A 17249-nucleotide genomic window follows, 5' to 3' on the forward strand; every position below is an offset into this window, starting at 1 on the left:
TCCCAGATCTTTTCCTGCTGCAGCAATCCCAGATCTTTCTTTTCCTTTTCCAGCAATCCCAGATCTTTTCCTGCTGCATCAATCCCAGATCTTTCTTTTCCTTTTCCAGCAATCCCAGATCTTTTCCTGCTGCAGCAATCCCAGATCTTTCTTTTCCCTTTCCAGCAATCCCAGATCTTTCTTTTCCTTTTCCAGCAATCCCAGATCTTTCTTTTCCTTTTCCAGCAATCCCAGATCTTTTCCTGCTGCAGCAATCCCAGATCTTTCTTTTCCCTTTCCAGCAATCCCAGATCTTTTCCTGCTCCAGGAATCCCATCCTTGAGGTGCAGAGGATTCTGTTGCTTCCCAAAGGAGCCCCGAGCTGGCAGCGCAGCTCTGTGCAGCAGAGTTGATTTCTGTGCGTGCTCAGTGCTGTAAAACCTCTGCTGGCCCTGTGTGCCCGCAGCAGCTGGAATTAAATCCGTCAAGCCGTGCCCGTGGCCCAAGTTCCCCAGCCCGGGATCCTCCTGCCTGTTTTAGCAGCAGCCCCAGGTCGTTATGGCAGCCCTGAGAGAGCCCAGGGAGGCTGGGCACAGAGCTGCAGGGTGCCGAGGGCAGATCCTGCAGAAGCAGAAAGGTGATTGATTGATTGATTGATTGATTGATTGATTGATTAATTAATTAATTACGGCCCTGCGGATGAGGGCTCCGTGTGTGCTGGGGTGATGCCCTGGGCTGGGGTGCTGGGGTGGGCCTGGAGTTTGGGGTGTTCTCCTGGAGTTTGGGGTGTTCACCCTGGAGTTTGGGGTGTCCCCAGACTGGAGTTTGGGGTGTTCACCCTGGAGTTTGGGGTGTTCATCCTGGAGTTTGGGGTGTTCTCCCTGGAATTTGGGGTGTTCTCCTTGGAGTTTGGGGTGTTCTCCTGGAGTTTGGGGTGTTCCCCCTGGAGTTTGGGGTGTTCTCCTGGAGTTTGGGGTGTTCACCCTGGAGTTTGGGGTGTCCCCAGACTGGAGTTTGGGGTGTTCACCCTGGAGTTTGCGGTGTTCTCCTGGAGTTTGCGGTGTTCTCCTGGAGTTTGGGGTGTTCACCCTGGAGTTTGCGGTGTTCTCCTGGAGTTTGGGGTGTTCTCCTGGAATTTGGGGTGTTCACCCTGGAATTTGGGGTGTTCTCCTGGAGTTTGGGGTGTTCACCCTGGAGTTTGGGGTGTTCTCCTTGGAGTTTGGGGTGTTCACCCTGGAGTTTGGGGTGTTCATCCTGGAGTTTAGGGTGTTCACCCCGGAGTTTGGGGTGTTCACCCTGGAGTTTGGGGTGTTCTCCTGGAATTTGGGGTGTTCACCCTGGAATTTGGGGTGTTCTCCTGGAGTTTGGGGTGTTCACCCTGGAGTTTGGGGTGTTCTCCTTGGAGTTTGGGGTGTTCACCCTGGAGTTTGGGGTGTTCATCCTGGAGTTTGGGGTGTTCACCCCGGAGTTTGGGGTGTTCACCCTGGAGTTTGGGGTGTTCTCCTGGAGTTTGGGGTGTTCATCCTGGAGTTTGGGGTGTTCCCCCTGGAGTTTGGGGTGTTCACCCAGGAGTTTGGGGTGTCCCCAGACTGGAGTTTGGGGTGTTCTCCTTGGAGTTTGGGGTGTTCACCCTGGAATTTGGGGTGTTCACCCTGGAATTTGGGGTGTTCTCCTTGGAGTTTGGGGTGTTCACCCTGGAGTTTGGGGTGTTCTCCTGGAGTTTGGGGTGTTCCCCCTGGAGTTTGGGGTGTCCCCAGACTGGAGTTTGGGGTGTTCTCCCTGGAGTTTAGGATGTTCTCCTGGAGTTTGGGGTGTCCCCCTGGAGTTTGGGGTGTTCTCCCTGAACCTGGATTTTGGGGTGTCCCCCTGGATTTTGGGGTGCCCTCTCCGGTCAGGATTTTGGGGTGTCCCCCTGTACCTGGACCTGGATTTTGGGATGAGATGCTGACATTTCCTCCCTGGATGGAAATCTGGAGATTTTCTACCTGGTCAGGGATTTGAGGTGTCCTCCCTGCTCTGGGGGCTCAGATTTCCACCCTGGAAGGAGATCCTGGGGTTAGGCACTGAATAACTGCAGGGTTAGAAATAGAATAAAAATAAAAATAAAATAAAAATAAAAATAAAAATAAAAATAAAAATAAAAATAAAAATAAAAATAACATCCTGAGGGCTGGACAAGAATTGGTGTCAGTACCATAATATAATATAATATAATATAATATAATATAATATAATATAATATAATAATATATAATATAATATAATATAATATAATGTAATATAATATAATAATATGATGATATGATATAATAATGGGACAGTAGCAGTGACACTGGGTGTGGGGTTTAGAGTTCTACACTGAATAACTGCAGGGATAGAAATAATAGAAATAATAGAAAAAATACAAATAATGTAAATAGTAGAAATAATACAAATAATACAAATAATATAAATAACACAAATAATACAAATAACACAAATAATGCAAATAATATAAATAACATAAAATCCCAAATCCTGAGGCACCAAACCCCAAAGGGCAGCAGAACCTTTGCGTGCAGATTTTCCCCCAGACGTTTTTCAAAAATAATATTGTTGAAGAATAATATTATTTAAAAATAAATAATACTGTTAAAGAAAAATATTATTAAAAATAATATTTTTTTAAAATAATATTACTAAAAATTTCCTGTTATTCTTTAACATTTTGTGTTTTATTGGGCAGAAACTCCGTGGTGGCAGGCTGAGGTGTGTAAAACCCCTGGATACAATATTTGAATATTTATAGGAATATAAGCGTCAACTGTGTGGTAGAGATGTAAAATATAAGGAGAGGTGAATAGACAGATGTAAATAGAAATTGAAACAGAAATTGAAATAAATAAATATAGGTGTAAATGATTGTGTATTTATATAGATAGTGATGTGTATTATAATTGTTTTATAATCTGGGCAATCCCAGGGTGTAGAAGGTGGGTGCTGCTCCATCCCCAAAATCTATCCCCAAAATCCATCTCAAAATCCATCCCCAAACCCATCCCCAAATCCATCCCCAAACCCATCCCCAAATCCATCCCCAAATCCATCCCCAAAATCCATCCCCAAATCCATCCCCAAACCCATCCCCAAATCCATCCCTTCAAATCCATCCCCAAATCCATCCCCAAATCCATCCCCATATTCATCCCCAAATCCATCCTCAAAGTCCATCAATCCATCCCCCAAAATCCATCCCCCAAAATCCATCCCCCAAAATCCATCCCTCCATGCCACCACAGGTATCCACAACCTGGGGTGTGGGTGAACCCAGCAGTGTGAGCAAAGAACGAAGCCAAAAAAGAAAAAAAAAAAAAAAAAAGGAACTTCTGGAAAATCCATTAGTGAATGGAGTGCGGGAGGGAGCTGGGCTTTTCAGAGTGGGGTGGTGTTTGAAAAAAGGAATCCCAGAGTCAAAAGGCTTGTGAAAACAAGAGGAGAGGAGAGGAGAGGAGAGGAGAGGAGAGGAGAGGAGAGGAGAGGAGAGGAGAGGAGAGGAGAGGAGAGGAGAGGAGAGGAGAGGAGAGGAGAGGAGAGAAGAGGAGAGGAGAGGAGAGGAGAGGAGAGGAGAGGAGAGGAGAGGAGAGGAGAGGAGAGGAGAGGAGAGGAGAGGAGAGGAGAGGAGAGGGATAAACCTCCGGCACGGTTTGGTGGGGCTGGGATGGGTCCCCCAGGGGTGGGAGCGGGATCCATCATCCTGGGGGGCTGCGGATGCTCGGAGAGGAGAGCAGAGATCACGGGAATGATGGAAAAGAGCGGGATTAGCTCAGCCCTTTCCCGAGAAGGCTGCGAGGTAGAAAACACAACAGGGCTGGGAGGTTCCCCAGCATCAGCTTTAATTAATATTAATACATGGATGGGCCTGGGAAGTTCCCCAATATCAGCTTTAATTAATATTCATTCCTGGATGGGGCCGGGAGGCTCCCCAGTACCAGAGTGAATTAATATTAATTTGTGGATTGTGCTGGGAGGTTCCACAGTACCAGCATTAATTTAAATTAATGATTTATATTAATGAGGACAGGCTGGGATGTCCCCCAGGGTGGGTTGTGACATTCCCGGTTGTCATGGTCAGGTTGTGACATTCCCAGTGTCACAGGTGGTTGTGACATTCCTGGTGTCATGGACAGGTTGTGACACCCCTGGTGAGTTGTGACATCCCTGGTGTCACATCCCAAACCACGGTCAGGACTGGCGGTGTCACGGTCGGGTTGTGACGGCCCTGGCAGGTTGTGACACCCCCGGTGTCACGAGTGAAGCGCTGAAGGCTGCACAAGGAGGCACCAGACTCCCTTGTGCCGTTTCCTCACCCGAAATTCGCAGAGCAGAGTTCATCCCTCATAGGGGAGTTCATCCCTCATAGCGGAGTTCATCCCCTCATAGGGGAGTTCATCCCTCATAGGGGAGTTCATCCCCTCATAGCGGAGTTCATCCCTCATAGCGGAGTTCATCCCTCATGGCGGAGTTCATCCCTCAGAGCGGAGTTCATCCCTCATAGCGGAGTTCATCCCTCATAGCGGAGTTCATCCCTCATAGCGGAGTTCATCCCTCATAGGGGAGTTCATCCCTCATAGGGGAGTTCATCCCCTCATAGCGGAGTTCATCCCCTCATAGCGGAGTTCATCCCCTCAGAGCGGAGTTCATCCCTCATAGCGGAGTTCATCCCCTCATAGCGGAGTTCATCCCCTCAGAGCGGAGTTCATCCCTCATAGCGGAGTTCATCCCCTCATAGCGGAGTTCATCCCTCATAGCGGAGTTCATCCCTCAGAGCGGAGTTCATCCCTCATAGCGGAGTTCATCCCTCATAGGGGAGTTCATCCCCTCATAGCGGAGTTCATCCCTCATAGCGGAGTTCATCCCTCATAGCAGAGTTCATCCCTCATAGCGGAGTTCATCCCCTCATAGCGGAGTTCATCCCTCAGAGCGGAGTTCATCCCTCATAGCGGAGTTCATCCCTCATAGCGGAGTTCATCCCCTCATAGCGGAGTTCATCCCTCATGGCGGAGTTCATCCCCTCATAGCGGAGTTCATCCCTCATAGCGGAGTTCATCCCCTCAGAGCGGAGTTCATCCCTCAGAGCGGAGTTCATCCCCTCATAGCGGAGTTCATCCCTCATAGGGGAGTTCATCCCCTCATAGCAGAGTTCATCCCTCATAGCGGAGTTCATCCCTCATAGCGGAGTTCATCCCCTCAGAGCGGAGTTCATCCCTCATAGCGGAGTTCATCCCCTCATAGCGGAGTTCATCCCCTCAGAGCGGAGTTCATCCCTCATAGCGGAGTTCATCCCCTCATAGCGGAGTTCATCCCTCATAGCGGAGTTCATCCCTCAGAGCGGAGTTCATCCCTCATAGCGGAGTTCATCCCTCATAGGGGAGTTCATCCCCTCATAGCAGAGTTCATCCCTCATAGCGGAGTTCATCCCTCATAGCAGAGTTCATCCCTCATAGCGGAGTTCATCCCCTCATAGCGGAGTTCATCCCTCAGAGCGGAGTTCATCCCTCATAGCGGAGTTCATCCCTCATAGCGGAGTTCATCCCCTCATAGCGGAGTTCATCCCTCATGGCGGAGTTCATCCCCTCATAGCGGAGTTCATCCCTCATAGCGGAGTTCATCCCCTCAGAGCGGAGTTCATCCCTCAGAGCGGAGTTCATCCCCTCATAGCGGAGTTCATCCCTCATGGCGGAGTTCATCCCCTCAGAGCGGAGTTCATCCCTCATAGGGGAGTTCATCCCTCATAGCGGAGTTCATCCCTCATAGCGGAGTTCATCCCCTCATAGCGGAGTTCATCCCCTCATAGCGGAGTTCATCCCTCATAGCGGAGTTCATCCCTCATAGCAGAGTTCATCCCTCAGAGCGGAGTTCATCCCTCATAGCGGAGTTCATCCCTCATAGCGGAGTTCATCCCTCATAGCGGAGTTCATCCCTCATAGCGGAGTTCATCCCTCATAGCGGAGTTCATCCCTCATGGCGGAGTTCATCCCTCATAGCGGAGTTCATCCCTCATAGCAGAGTTCATCCCCTCAGAGCGGAGTTCATCCCCTCATAGCGGAGTTCATCCCTCAGAGCGGAGTTCATCCCCTCATAGCGGAGTTCATCCCTCATAGGGGAGTTCATCCCTCATAGCGGAGTTCATCCCCTCATAGCGGAGTTCATCCCTCATAGCGGAGTTCATCCCCTCAGAGCGGAGTTCATCCCCTCATGGCGGAGTTCATCCCTCATAGCGGAGTTCATCCCCTCAGAGCGGAGTTCATCCCCTCATGGCGGAGTTCATCCCTCATAGCGGAGTTCATCCCTCATAGCGGAGTTCATCCCTCATAGCGGAGTTCATCCCCTCATAGCGGAGTTCATCCCCTCATAGCGGAGTTCATCCCTCATAGCGGAGTTCATCCCTCATAGCGGAGTTCATCCCTCATGGCGGAGTTCATCCCCTCATGGCGGAGTTCATCCCTCATAGCGGAGTTCATCCCCTCAGAGCGGAGTTCATCCCCTCATGGCGGAGTTCATCCCTCATAGCGGAGTTCATCCCCTCATAGCGGAGTTCATCCCTCATAGCGGAGTTCATCCCTCATAGCAGAGTTCATCCCTCAGAGCGGAGTTCATCCCTCATAGCGGAGTTCATCCCTCATAGCGGAGTTCATCCCTCATAGCGGAGTTCATCCCTCATAGCAGAGTTCATCCCTCATAGCGGAGTTCATCCCTCATGGTGGAGTTCATCCCTCATAGCGGAGTTCATCCCTCATAGCAGAGTTCATCCCCTCAGAGCGGAGTTCATCCCCTCATAGCGGAGTTCATCCCTCAGAGCGGAGTTCATCCCCTCATAGCGGAGTTCATCCCTCATAGGGGAGTTCATCCCTCATAGCGGAGTTCATCCCCTCATAGCGGAGTTCATCCCTCATAGCGGAGTTCATCCCCTCAGAGCGGAGTTCATCCCCTCATGGCGGAGTTCATCCCTCATAGCGGAGTTCATCCCCTCAGAGCGGAGTTCATCCCCTCATGGCGGAGTTCATCCCTCATAGCGGAGTTCATCCCTCATAGCGGAGTTCATCCCTCATAGCGGAGTTCATCCCCTCATAGCGGAGTTCATCCCCTCATAGCGGAGTTCATCCCTCATAGCGGAGTTCATCCCTCATAGCGGAGTTCATCCCTCATGGCGGAGTTCATCCCCTCATGGCGGAGTTCATCCCTCATAGCGGAGTTCATCCCCTCAGAGCGGAGTTCATCCCCTCATGGCGGAGTTCATCCCTCATAGCGGAGTTCATCCCTCATAGCGGAGTTCATCCCTCATAGCGGAGTTCATCCCTCAGAGCGGAGTTCATCCCTCATAGCGGAGTTCATCCCTCATAGCGGAGTTCATCCCTCAGAGCGGAGTTCATCCCCTCATGGCGGAGTTCATCCCTCAGAGCGGAGTTCATCCCCTCATAGCGGAGTTCATCCCCTCATAGCGGAGTTCATCCCTCAGAGCGGAGTTCATCCCCTCAGAGCGGAGTTCATCCCTCAGTGCGGAGTTCATCCCCTCAGTGCAGTGTCCGGCCTGGGCTGAGCTCCCGGCATGTCCAGGATGGTGGAGCTGAGAATGGATTTGGGAAAGGGCCTGGAGGCTCCAGGCTGACAGTTCAGCTCGGGCAGAGGGAGCAGCGCCTGACTCAGTGTGACAGCAGCCTGGTGGCCATGGAGCTGTGGTGACCATGGCTATGAATGACCACGGCTATGAATGAACATGGAGCTGTGGGTGACCACGGAGCCATGGATGACCACAGAGCCATGGATGACCATGGAGACTTGGATGACCACAGAGCCATGGATGACCACGGAGCCATGGATGACCACGGAGACTTGGATGACCACGGAGCCATGGATGAACACGGAGCCATGGATGACCACGGAGCTCTGGATGGCCATGGAGCCATGGATGAACACGGAGCTATGGATGGCCACAGAGCCGTGGATGACCACGGAGCCATGGATGACCACGGAGCCATGGATGACCACAGAGCCGTGGATGGCCACGGAGCCATGGATGACCACGGAGCTATGGATGGCCACAGAGCCGTGGATGGCCACAGAGCCATGGATGAACATGGAGCCTTGGATGACCACGGAGCCATGGATGACCACGAGCTGTGCCCTGGCAGCTCAGCCTGGCACCCAAGGCCTGGGATGCTCCCCGGGAATGCTCCAAGGACACTCCTTGGCCATGGGCTGCCCGAAGGGATGAGACCCACCCGCATCAGTCCCTCCATGAGCCAGCCCCTCTTCCTGGGGCTCGGGGGAATTGAGCTGCGTTTAAACCCCAGCTTTAGTGCACCCTCAGCCCAAGTGTGTTTGCTCTTCTCTCCAAACCCTTCGGAGCCCCTCTTGATCCCCCCAGGGATGCGGGGTGGGCACAGCCATCTGCAGATGCTGCCTGGGGCTCATTCCAGTGGGATTTTTTTTTTTTCCCGGAATTTTTATACACCACCACCAGCTCCGTGTGCTGGTGGCAGGGGATTGAGAACGTTTTACCCACGTGTGCGTGCACAAACGTGCTGAGGACGCTCTGTCCCTGCTCCAACAGAGCTCCGTGGTCATCCCACACCCCACAGCCTCATGGAAAACCTGGAGTTTTTCCCAGGGGGGAGGCAGCGCACCCCATCCCCACGCTGAGCCGTTGGACACCCTCAGCGCTTCGCCCGCTAAAAACCCCCCGAACAAAAGCCCAGTTCAGACTCGCTGCTGAATAGATTAACAAGATTTCCATAATTAGGGCGGGCGGGAACAATAGGATTCTCCCTGCCCAGCCCCCCCCTGCCCGCCTTTGTCTTGTGCTCGGGATAATGGGGCAGCAGCGAGGGTGGGAACCGGCCCGGCCATTTGGTCACTGGACAGTAATTTTCTCACACTGCCAAGGGGAGCATTGAAACATCTGTCCCGCTCCGCCACTCATTCACCAACCATTTCAACCCTGACAGCTCCTCCCTGCCCGCCGCCCTCCCCCTCCGAGGGTTTGCCAGCTTTTCCACGGCTTTGGGTTTTTCTTCTGTGTTGGAGATTGTGTCTGTGCATCCCCCAGCAGCTCTGGGATGCGGGGATGGAGGAGCTGGGCAGTGGCATTGGCCACCCTTGTCCAGGCTTTTAGCGAAGCAGTTCCATCACCAGGCCCGCCTCCAAATGCCATTTTTCAACTGGTTTCTGAGCACTGAGGGTCATCGTTGCTGTGGGCAGCTGCTCCCTGTCCTCAAAAGCCTGGGGATGCCTCTGGGATTTGCTGCTGTGGTCAGACATCTCTCCTGGTGTCCCCCAAATCCCCGAGTGCAGCCTGACATTCCCAGGGGTCAGAGCACTCTGCACCCACTGAGCAAGGAAAGAAACTCCTGGTGTTTTAATTCCTTTAAAAAATTACAACTATGAAGGGAAATGCTTTATTCATCACAGAACCAGCCAAATGCTGATTTTTCCCTGTAGAGTTTCTGGGTGCCTTTCTACCAGGAGCATCCCCTGTGGTTTTGTCCATGAGGAGCACTTTGACAGCGACTGTAAATGCAGGAGGAAGCGAGCTCAGCCCACACGGAGCCGCTGTCTGCATCCTCCTGCGGAAGTTTGACATCCAGAATGGAAACACAAGCGCCTCATAAGTCAATTAAAGCATTAAGTAATCTTATTGTGCAGAGTGGATGAAAGGCTGCGGGGCAGTGGGGAGTGGGGCGCGAGGTCCCTGCCTGGCTCTGGGTGTGGGGCTGAGGGGGGACAGTGGGGTGGGGAGGGGGGGACACTCCCAGCCACCACCGTGAGCAGCTTGAGGGCTGGATCAAGAGACAGAGACATCAACCTCAGCAGGAGGTGCCCATGGTCAGGGGGATTTTAGAGTGGAAGAATTCCTTCAGAGAAAGCGTTTTTGGGCTGGATTGGGCTGGGCAGGGATGTGGTGGAGTCACCGTGGCTGGAGGGACGGCTGGACGTGGAACTCGGCGCTCTGCTCTGGGGGGTGAGGTGAAAGCTTGGACTCAGTGATCTCAGAGGTCCTTCCCAACCTCGCCGATCCTGTGAATATCCAGAGTTAGGTGTTCACAGTCCGGGGGTGTGGTGGGGTACAGGACAGGGCAGTTTTTGGGGGTGCTCCTGTTTCGCTGCTCTGACTGCGCTGTCCTGCCCCCACAGCTCTGTCGAAGATGCACTGGTCACCAGAGCATGCCCAGTCCCTGAACCAGTGGCCGGAGCAGCACCTGGACGTGTCCTCCACGACCTCCTCGCCAGCCCACAAGTCCGACCTGTACCCCAGCACTCGCCAGCGCTTCAACTACGCCTGGGCCAACGATGACATCTCGGCTCTCACGGCCTCCAACCTCCTCAAGAGGTACGCCGAGAAGTACTCGGGGGTGCTGGACACGCCCTACGAGCGCCCCGCGCTCGGCGGATACGGGGACGGCGCCTTCGGCCCCGTGAACGGGCAGAAGGGGGACGGAGAGCCCTGGCCGGGGGCGCACGGCTCTGACGGCGCCTTCCCCCTGACCCCCATCCACGATGGGCTGGCCGGTGCCAAGGGCGTGGTGCCACCGGCCGTCCCTGCCGGCGGCGGGGCCATCGGGCTGGGCGGTTCCCCGGTGGTGTCGGCCAACCTCAGCGAGCCCGTGTACCCCGGGAATTCCTGCGGGGCTGCTGCTGCCGGCTCCGGGGGCCTCGGGGCATCTCAGGAGTACCCCTCAGGCTATGGTGGCACCTACTTGCCCTCCAGCTACTGCACCCAGCCCTCGGCGGCGCTGCCCCCTCCTCACCCTCCTGCCCTGCACAGCTCGGGGCTCCTGCAGCCCCCGCACCCCTCGCCCGCGCTGGTGCCGGGCTACGGCTCCTCGGGGCCCATGTACAACTATGCCAGCGGCAGCTACCCACCGCAGCCGGGCTACGGGGGCATCCACCCGCCTCACCCCTCTGCCTCCTACCTGCCCTCCGGCATCGCCGCGCCCACCCCCATCCCGGCCCCGCCGCCCACCGCCCGCCCGCCAGGGGTGCCCGGTTACGGCTACCAAGGTGCCGGGTTGGGCCCCCTGGCCGTGCCGCCGCTGGGCACCGAGGCGGCGGGCACGCTGAAGAGGAAGGCGTTCGACATCGGCGGGGAGGATGATGGGGAGGGCAGGTACAGGAAATACAGCTACGAGCAGCCAAAGTCTCCCTACCCCCTGTCGGACAGCGGCGAGTGCCGGGGCAACGGCTTCGGCAGCAGCGGCGAGTCCCCCCAGGTGGCCTTCAAACCTGGGAAGAGGCCGGCGGGCGCCGGGACCACCGAAGAACACACGGGCAAGTACGGCGGGCAGCAGATGAAGGGGATGGTGTCGCCGTCCTACGGCGCCAGGGACGCGCCCCTGCGGCCAGCGGAGCCCTTCGAGAAGTTCAGCCCTCCCATGGCCAACGGCGAGCGCACGGCCGAGCCGGGAGCCGCGTTCCCCCTGCGGTTGCCCCCCAAAGCTCTGGGGTTCGGCGGCGCCGCGCTGGAGGAGCAGCCCAAGAACGTCGACCCGCTGGTCCTGGAGCTGGTGAACACCAAGGTGGTGGAGCGGGGCCCGCCGGTGCAGTGGTCGGACATCGCCGGGCAGGCGTCGGTGAAGGCGGCCATCGAGGAGGAGCTGCTGTGGCCCATCCTGAGACCCGGCTCCTACAGCGGCACGAGCCACCCGCTGCGGACCCTGCTGCTCTTCGGGCCCCGCGGCACAGGGAAGACTCTGCTGAGCCGCTGCATCTCCACCCAGCTGGGCTCCACGCTGCTGAGGCTCAGCGGCACCGCCCTGCTGTCCACCTGGAAGGCCGAAGCCGAGAAGATCCTCCAGACCGTGTTCTTCGTGGCCAACTGCCGGCAGCCCTCCGTGGTGCTCATCACCGAGGCCGAATCCTTGCTGGCGGCGCGGGCGGGCGAGGACGGCGGCCAGGTGAGCAACCTCAAATCCCAGCTCCTCTCCTACCTGGACAACGTGGCTACCTCATCCGAGCAGAACGTGGTGGTCATCGGCACCACGGCGCGGCCGGGCAGCATCGACGAGGCGTCGCACCGGCGTTTCGGCACGCGGCTGTACATCGCTCCGCCCGACGGCGCCGCTCGGCGCCACATCCTGCGCCAGGCGCTGGCCCAGCAGAGCTGCTGCCTGAGCGAGCGGGAGCTGGCGGCGCTGGCGCAACGCACCGAGAGCTTCTCCGGCGCCGAGCTCCTGCGGCTCTGCCAGCACGCCGGGGCCGCGCGCCGAGCCCTGCCGGGACCCCCGACCTCCTACCAGGAGCTGGAAAAAGCGTTCTGCAAAGTTCGCCCCGCCGCGTCCCAAAAGGAGCTGGACTTGTTCCTGGAGTGGGATAAGATGTACGGAACCAGGCACTGATGGCGGCGGGGGATGGGGGAGTGGGGATGGATTTGGGGTGTGGATTGGGGTCCGCAGGGCCTCCAGGTCTGAGTGGGGTCAGATCCCCCTGTGGATTTGGGGTCCAGATCCCTCTGTGGATTTGGGGTCAGATCCCCCTGTGGATTTGGGGTCCAGATCCCTCTGTGGATTTGGGGTCCAGGGGGGCTCTGAGTCTCTGACTGGGGTCAGATCCCCCTGTGGATTTGGGGTCCACATCCCCCTGTGGATTTGGGGTCCAGATCCCTCTGTGGATTTGGGATCCAGGGGAGCTCTGAGTTTCTGACTGGGGTCAGATCCTCCTGTGGATTTGGGGTCCAGATCCCTCTGTGGATTTGGGGTCCACATCCCCCTGTGGATTTGGGGTCCAGATCCCTCCGTGGATTTGGGATCCAGGGGAGCTCTGAGTTTCTGACTGGGGTCAGATCCTCCTGTGGATTTGGGGTCCACATCCCCCTGTGGATTTGGGGTCCACATCCCCCTGTGGATTTGGGGTCCACATCCCTCTGTGGATTTGGGGTCCACATCCCCCTGTGGATTTGGGGTCCACATCCCTCTGTGGATTTGGGGTCCAGGGGGGCTCTGAGTCTCTGACTGGGGTCAGCTCCCTCCTGGCAGCCCTGCGTCCCTCACCTTTCCCATGGCATTTCCCCCGCTGGGGTTTTTGGGGAGTCTCACCCCCGACTCAGGATAACCTATTTATTATTTTCCCCACCCTCCGTCCCTGGAGCGGCGATGCCAGCGGGGCTGGAGGGGCCCTGGGAGATTTTTGGCATCGGGATCCGCTCCAGGCTCGGATCCAAGAGCTCCCCCCATCCACCCAAAAGCTTTATTGTTGGTTTTTGTAATTTTAATTGCTTTTGTTATTCCCAACAAAAATACCTCGGGTGTCTTTGGAGCCCCTTCTCACCTTGATCAGGGAAAGGGGGAGACGCCCAAAACCAGGGAATTTCACCCCAAAACAAGAAGGTTGCACCCCAAACCTGGGGGTTACACCCCAAAACCAGGGGGTTTTGGAGTAAAATGCTGTAGATTGTTGAATATCCTAGACTTGGGTTTTTATTTTTGTAAGGTCTGTAGTATTTTTGTTTGTTTGTTTGTTTTTTTTTCTTTTTAACTACTCAGGAAAAGAATTACCTCAGAAAAACTAAAGAATGTTTTTTTTAAAAACACTTTTTATCTTCTCAGAAAAGGAAAAATGAGATTTTTTAAAGAGTTTTCCCACCTGGGACAAAGCTGCCTCCTGCATTTGCTTCCAAAGGGGGTGAAGAAAGGAAGAAATAACAGGAAAAATAAACTTGAAGCTGTTACAAAGATGAAATTTGAATGTATTTCAGGTGCTTTCCACGTATATTATGCCATAATTTTATTTGAAATTTTGTTGTTGTTTTTTTTTTTTTTTAACATCGTTTATTGTAGCGTTTGGTGGAGTTTCGTGTCTTCAATGGAAACTTTAGTGCTGTAGGTTGGGAGCTGTCACTGGCACCACTTTTTGGAGCAGATTGGGCAAATCCCTTCCCCTCCCCTCCAAAAAATAAAATAAAATAAAATAAAACCCCAGCAGGGCTGAGTGAGGGGCTTTGCACAGAGCGTGAACCCCCAGCCCATCCCTCTTTACTTCACGGGGGGAGGTTTTCCCCTATTAAAAAATAATAATTTTAATTATTTTTAGTGCTCTAAAGGCCCCCCCTTAGAGCAGCCCCCCCAAACCTCAGGGTCTGCACGTGCAGAGAGAACAGATCCCTCACTGGGCTCCCCCCCAGAGGTGTCTGCCGGGTTTTTTCCCATTTTTTTCCTCATTTTTCCAGTTTCCTATTTCATCCAGGGCATTACCCTTTGCCTCCCACCTCCAAAAAGTTGTGCTGGGTTCCTGAAGACTTTATTATTAATTATTATTATTATTATTATCCTATTTGTACACTCTCTGTAACCATTTCTACCTCATTTTGCAACATATTGTACATGAAATTATTTAATTCATGTCTTATTGATGTCTGAGACAGACAAGCTCTAGGGCTGGGATGGTCTACCTCAAGAAATGCTGTATTTTAAAAAGAAAAAAAAAGGAAAAAAAAAAAAGTATTACACAGTATTAAAGAGATTACCTGAAGTGCTGCTCCCTTTGGGGTGCTGGGGGTGCTGAGGGGGGGGGAGGGGTCCAGGAGCTCTGGGGGGATGGGGATGGGGAGGGGGGCTGGGAATGATGTGGGGGGATGGGCAGGGGTCCAGGGGTGTGTGGGACCCCCGGGCTGGGAGAAAATTCTGGAACCGGGGTGTCCAGGACAACTCAGCTGCTTTTTTTTTTTTTTTTTTTTTTTTTTAATCAGAAGGTGAATAAATGATGTGAACTGAAATGGGAGGGAAGGCTCCTCCTTCCTCATCCTCATCCCCCCCTAAAGGGCGCCTCTGCCCCTCCCCGTTTGTGCCAGGATTTTTTGGGGGGGGGGCTCCGGGAGAAATCGGGATCTGTCATCGGTTACGGGGGCAGCTCTGGTGGCACCTCGGGGGCTCTGTCGCGACATCGGGGGCTCTGTCGCGACATCGGGGGCTCCGTGGCCACCTCGTGGCTCCCGAGCGGAGCCCCCCGGGCTCAGCCCCGCTCGGCTCCGTGCCTTTGGGGTGGGACAGGAGAGGGGGGTCCCAAGGGGTCCAGGGGGGTCCCAAGGGGTCCCGGGGGGTCCCGGGGGTCCAGGGGGGTCCCAAGGGGTCCCGGGGGGTCCCGGGGGTCCCGGGGATCCTGGTCTATCCCAGGGGGTCCCGGGGAGTCCCAAGGGGTCCAAGGGGGTCCCGGGGGTCCCAAGGGGTCCAGGGGGGTCCCAAGGGGTCCCGGGGGGTCCCGGGGGTCCCGGGGATCCTGGTCTATCCCAGGGGGTCCCGGGGAGTCCCAAGGGGTCCAAGGGGGTCCCGGGGGGTCCCGGGGGTCCCAAGGGGTCCAGGGGGGTCCCAAGGAGTCCAGGGGGGTCCCGGGGGTCCCAAGGAGTCCAGGGGGGTCCCGGGGATCCCAAGGGGTCCAGGGGGGTCCCAAGGAGTCCAGGGGGGTCCCGGGGGTCCCAAGGAGTCCAGGGGAGTCCCGGGGGTCCCGGGGATCCTGGTCTATCCCAGGGGGTCCCGTGGGTCCCAAGGGGCCCAGGGGGGTCCCGGGGGGTCCCGGGGGTCCCAAGGGGCCCAGGGGGGTCCCGGGGGGGGTGCTGGTGCTGCTCCCCTCGCCTCGGGGGGGACAGGGGAGCTGCTGCCGTGTGTTGGGGGGACAGGAGCGGGGTGGGGGGGGGGGGTCCCAAGGAGCGGAACCTTCCCCGCGCCGCTGCCGCGGGGGCTCTGGCAGGGAGGGGGACCCCGGATGCTGAGGCCGGGCGGTCCCAGCTCCGCCGAACCCCGCGGGTGAAGGGCAGGGAGCCCCAGGACCGGGATTTCGGGTTTGGGAAGCGAAGGCTGCGGTGCACGGACAGCAGGACAAATGTCGCCGCCGCTGCGGCTCCTCCTGGACAGCGGCAGAGGGCTCTGCTTTGTCCCTGCTGGTGATTAGGGACTCATTAGGGACACGCGTGGTCCGTGCCCAGATTTGGTGCCCCGATTCCCACGTTAGGGAACGGCAGGATGGCAGGAGGGTGGCCGGTCCTGGAATGTGACGGGGGACAACGGAGCCGGGGACAGGGAACGGGCCCCGGGACTCGCTGCTCTGTGAGGTCAGGGGGTTCCAGATCCCCGGGACACCCCGAAACCGAGAGCTGAGTCCACCCGAGCCGTGCTGGCGCTCCTGGGCCTCTCCCTGCTCTTGCTGGCCCTGCGTGGCCACTGCGATGACACGGTGGCCGCCACCGTGGGCCGGCACGCCATGGGCCGCATGGGCGAGCTGCTGGCCAGCTCCGAGTGCCAGCAGCTCCAGGCAGAGCTGAGCAGCCCCGACGAGGAGCTGGGGATGCTGGAGCCGGAGGAGCCCGGAGCCGTCCCCGAGGGGAGCAGCCCCGTCCGCCGCCGCCGGGGCACCCGCGGCCACCGGGGATGCTCAGAAGCCCTGCGGCACTGGCTGGTGACGGCAGGAGAGGCGACGACCTGGGACCGCCTGGTCCGTGCCCTCCATCAAATCGGGCGTTCTGACATCGCCCGGGAGCTGGGGAAAAACCTGAACCAAGACCGGAGCCTGGAGCTGCGGAGGAACGTGGAGGGGTACAGCCGGAGCGTGCGGCACCTCGGATCCGCTCAGCTGCAGCCGGCGGGGCCGCGGCCCCGGAGGGCTCCGCTCGCCGGGGAGCTGCTCTTGGAGCGGCACCGACCCCCCCAGTACAGCCGTGACCTCCTGGGCTGGGTCCGGCGAGTGTTTCTGGGCGTCCTGGGAGCCTTCCTCACCTGCGCGCTCCTCGCGATGTACTGCTGCCACTGGGGGAGGCTCCTGGGCGCCTGAGGCTGGGATGGCTCCGAACTGGAGCATCCCAAACTCCCAGCAGAGGTTTTATCCCAGTAAAGCCTCCTGGAGGGATTGACACCCGGAGAGGGACTCGGTGTGTTCTCGTCCCTGGCTCTTCCAGGCAGCACCAGCAGCCCCAGTGCTGCGCCGGAGATGTCCCAGTTTGGCGCTGGGCGCCAGAGCTCCCTGTGCTGGGGATGGAGCTGGCCAAAACTCCCTTGGTCGCCTCCTCACTGCAGCCTCGGCGTGGGTCCCCCCAGGACAGGAGCTGCCAGGGCTCCTGAGAGCACAGAGGAGCCAAAAAATCCCTGATTCCAGGTGAAAAAGAAAAAAAGAAAAAAAAAAAAAAAAAGGAGCAGAATGCCAGTACCAGAATTCTCTGCTGGGTTGTCAGGTTGAGCCAGTACCTGGGGCTAGCTGCTCATGGCGAGAGGTTGATTGTGACACCCATGACCCGAGCAAGGGCTGTGGCAGAAGCA

The 17249-nt window shown here is 56.7% G+C and overlaps 2 protein-coding genes across 2 annotated transcripts; one reads left to right on the plus strand and one right to left on the minus strand.

Moving 5' to 3' along the window:
• The first annotated feature begins 10157 nt into the window (after window positions 1-10157).
• FIGNL2 (fidgetin like 2) lies at window positions 10158-12350 on the plus strand. The gene has a single exon (XM_062510945.1). The coding sequence runs from the start codon at window positions 10161-10163 to the stop codon at window positions 12348-12350; it is 2190 nt and encodes a 729-aa protein (XP_062366929.1). The 5' UTR covers window positions 10158-10160.
• Window positions 12351-14958: 2608 nt separating this feature from the next.
• On the minus strand, window positions 14959-16202 carry LOC134054858 (basic proline-rich protein-like). The gene is made up of 2 exons (XM_062510852.1): window positions 16088-16202; window positions 14959-15983 (listed from the first exon to the last, which is right to left on the minus strand). The coding sequence occupies exons 1-2, from the start codon at window positions 16200-16202 to the stop codon at window positions 14959-14961; spliced, it is 1140 nt and encodes a 379-aa protein (XP_062366836.1).
• Window positions 16203-17249: the final 1047 nt, after the last annotated feature.

The sequence above is a fragment of the Cinclus cinclus genome, chromosome 30 (assembly GCF_963662255.1).
Source record: "Cinclus cinclus chromosome 30, bCinCin1.1, whole genome shotgun sequence".
Classification (NCBI taxonomy): domain Eukaryota; kingdom Metazoa; phylum Chordata; class Aves; order Passeriformes; family Cinclidae; genus Cinclus; species Cinclus cinclus.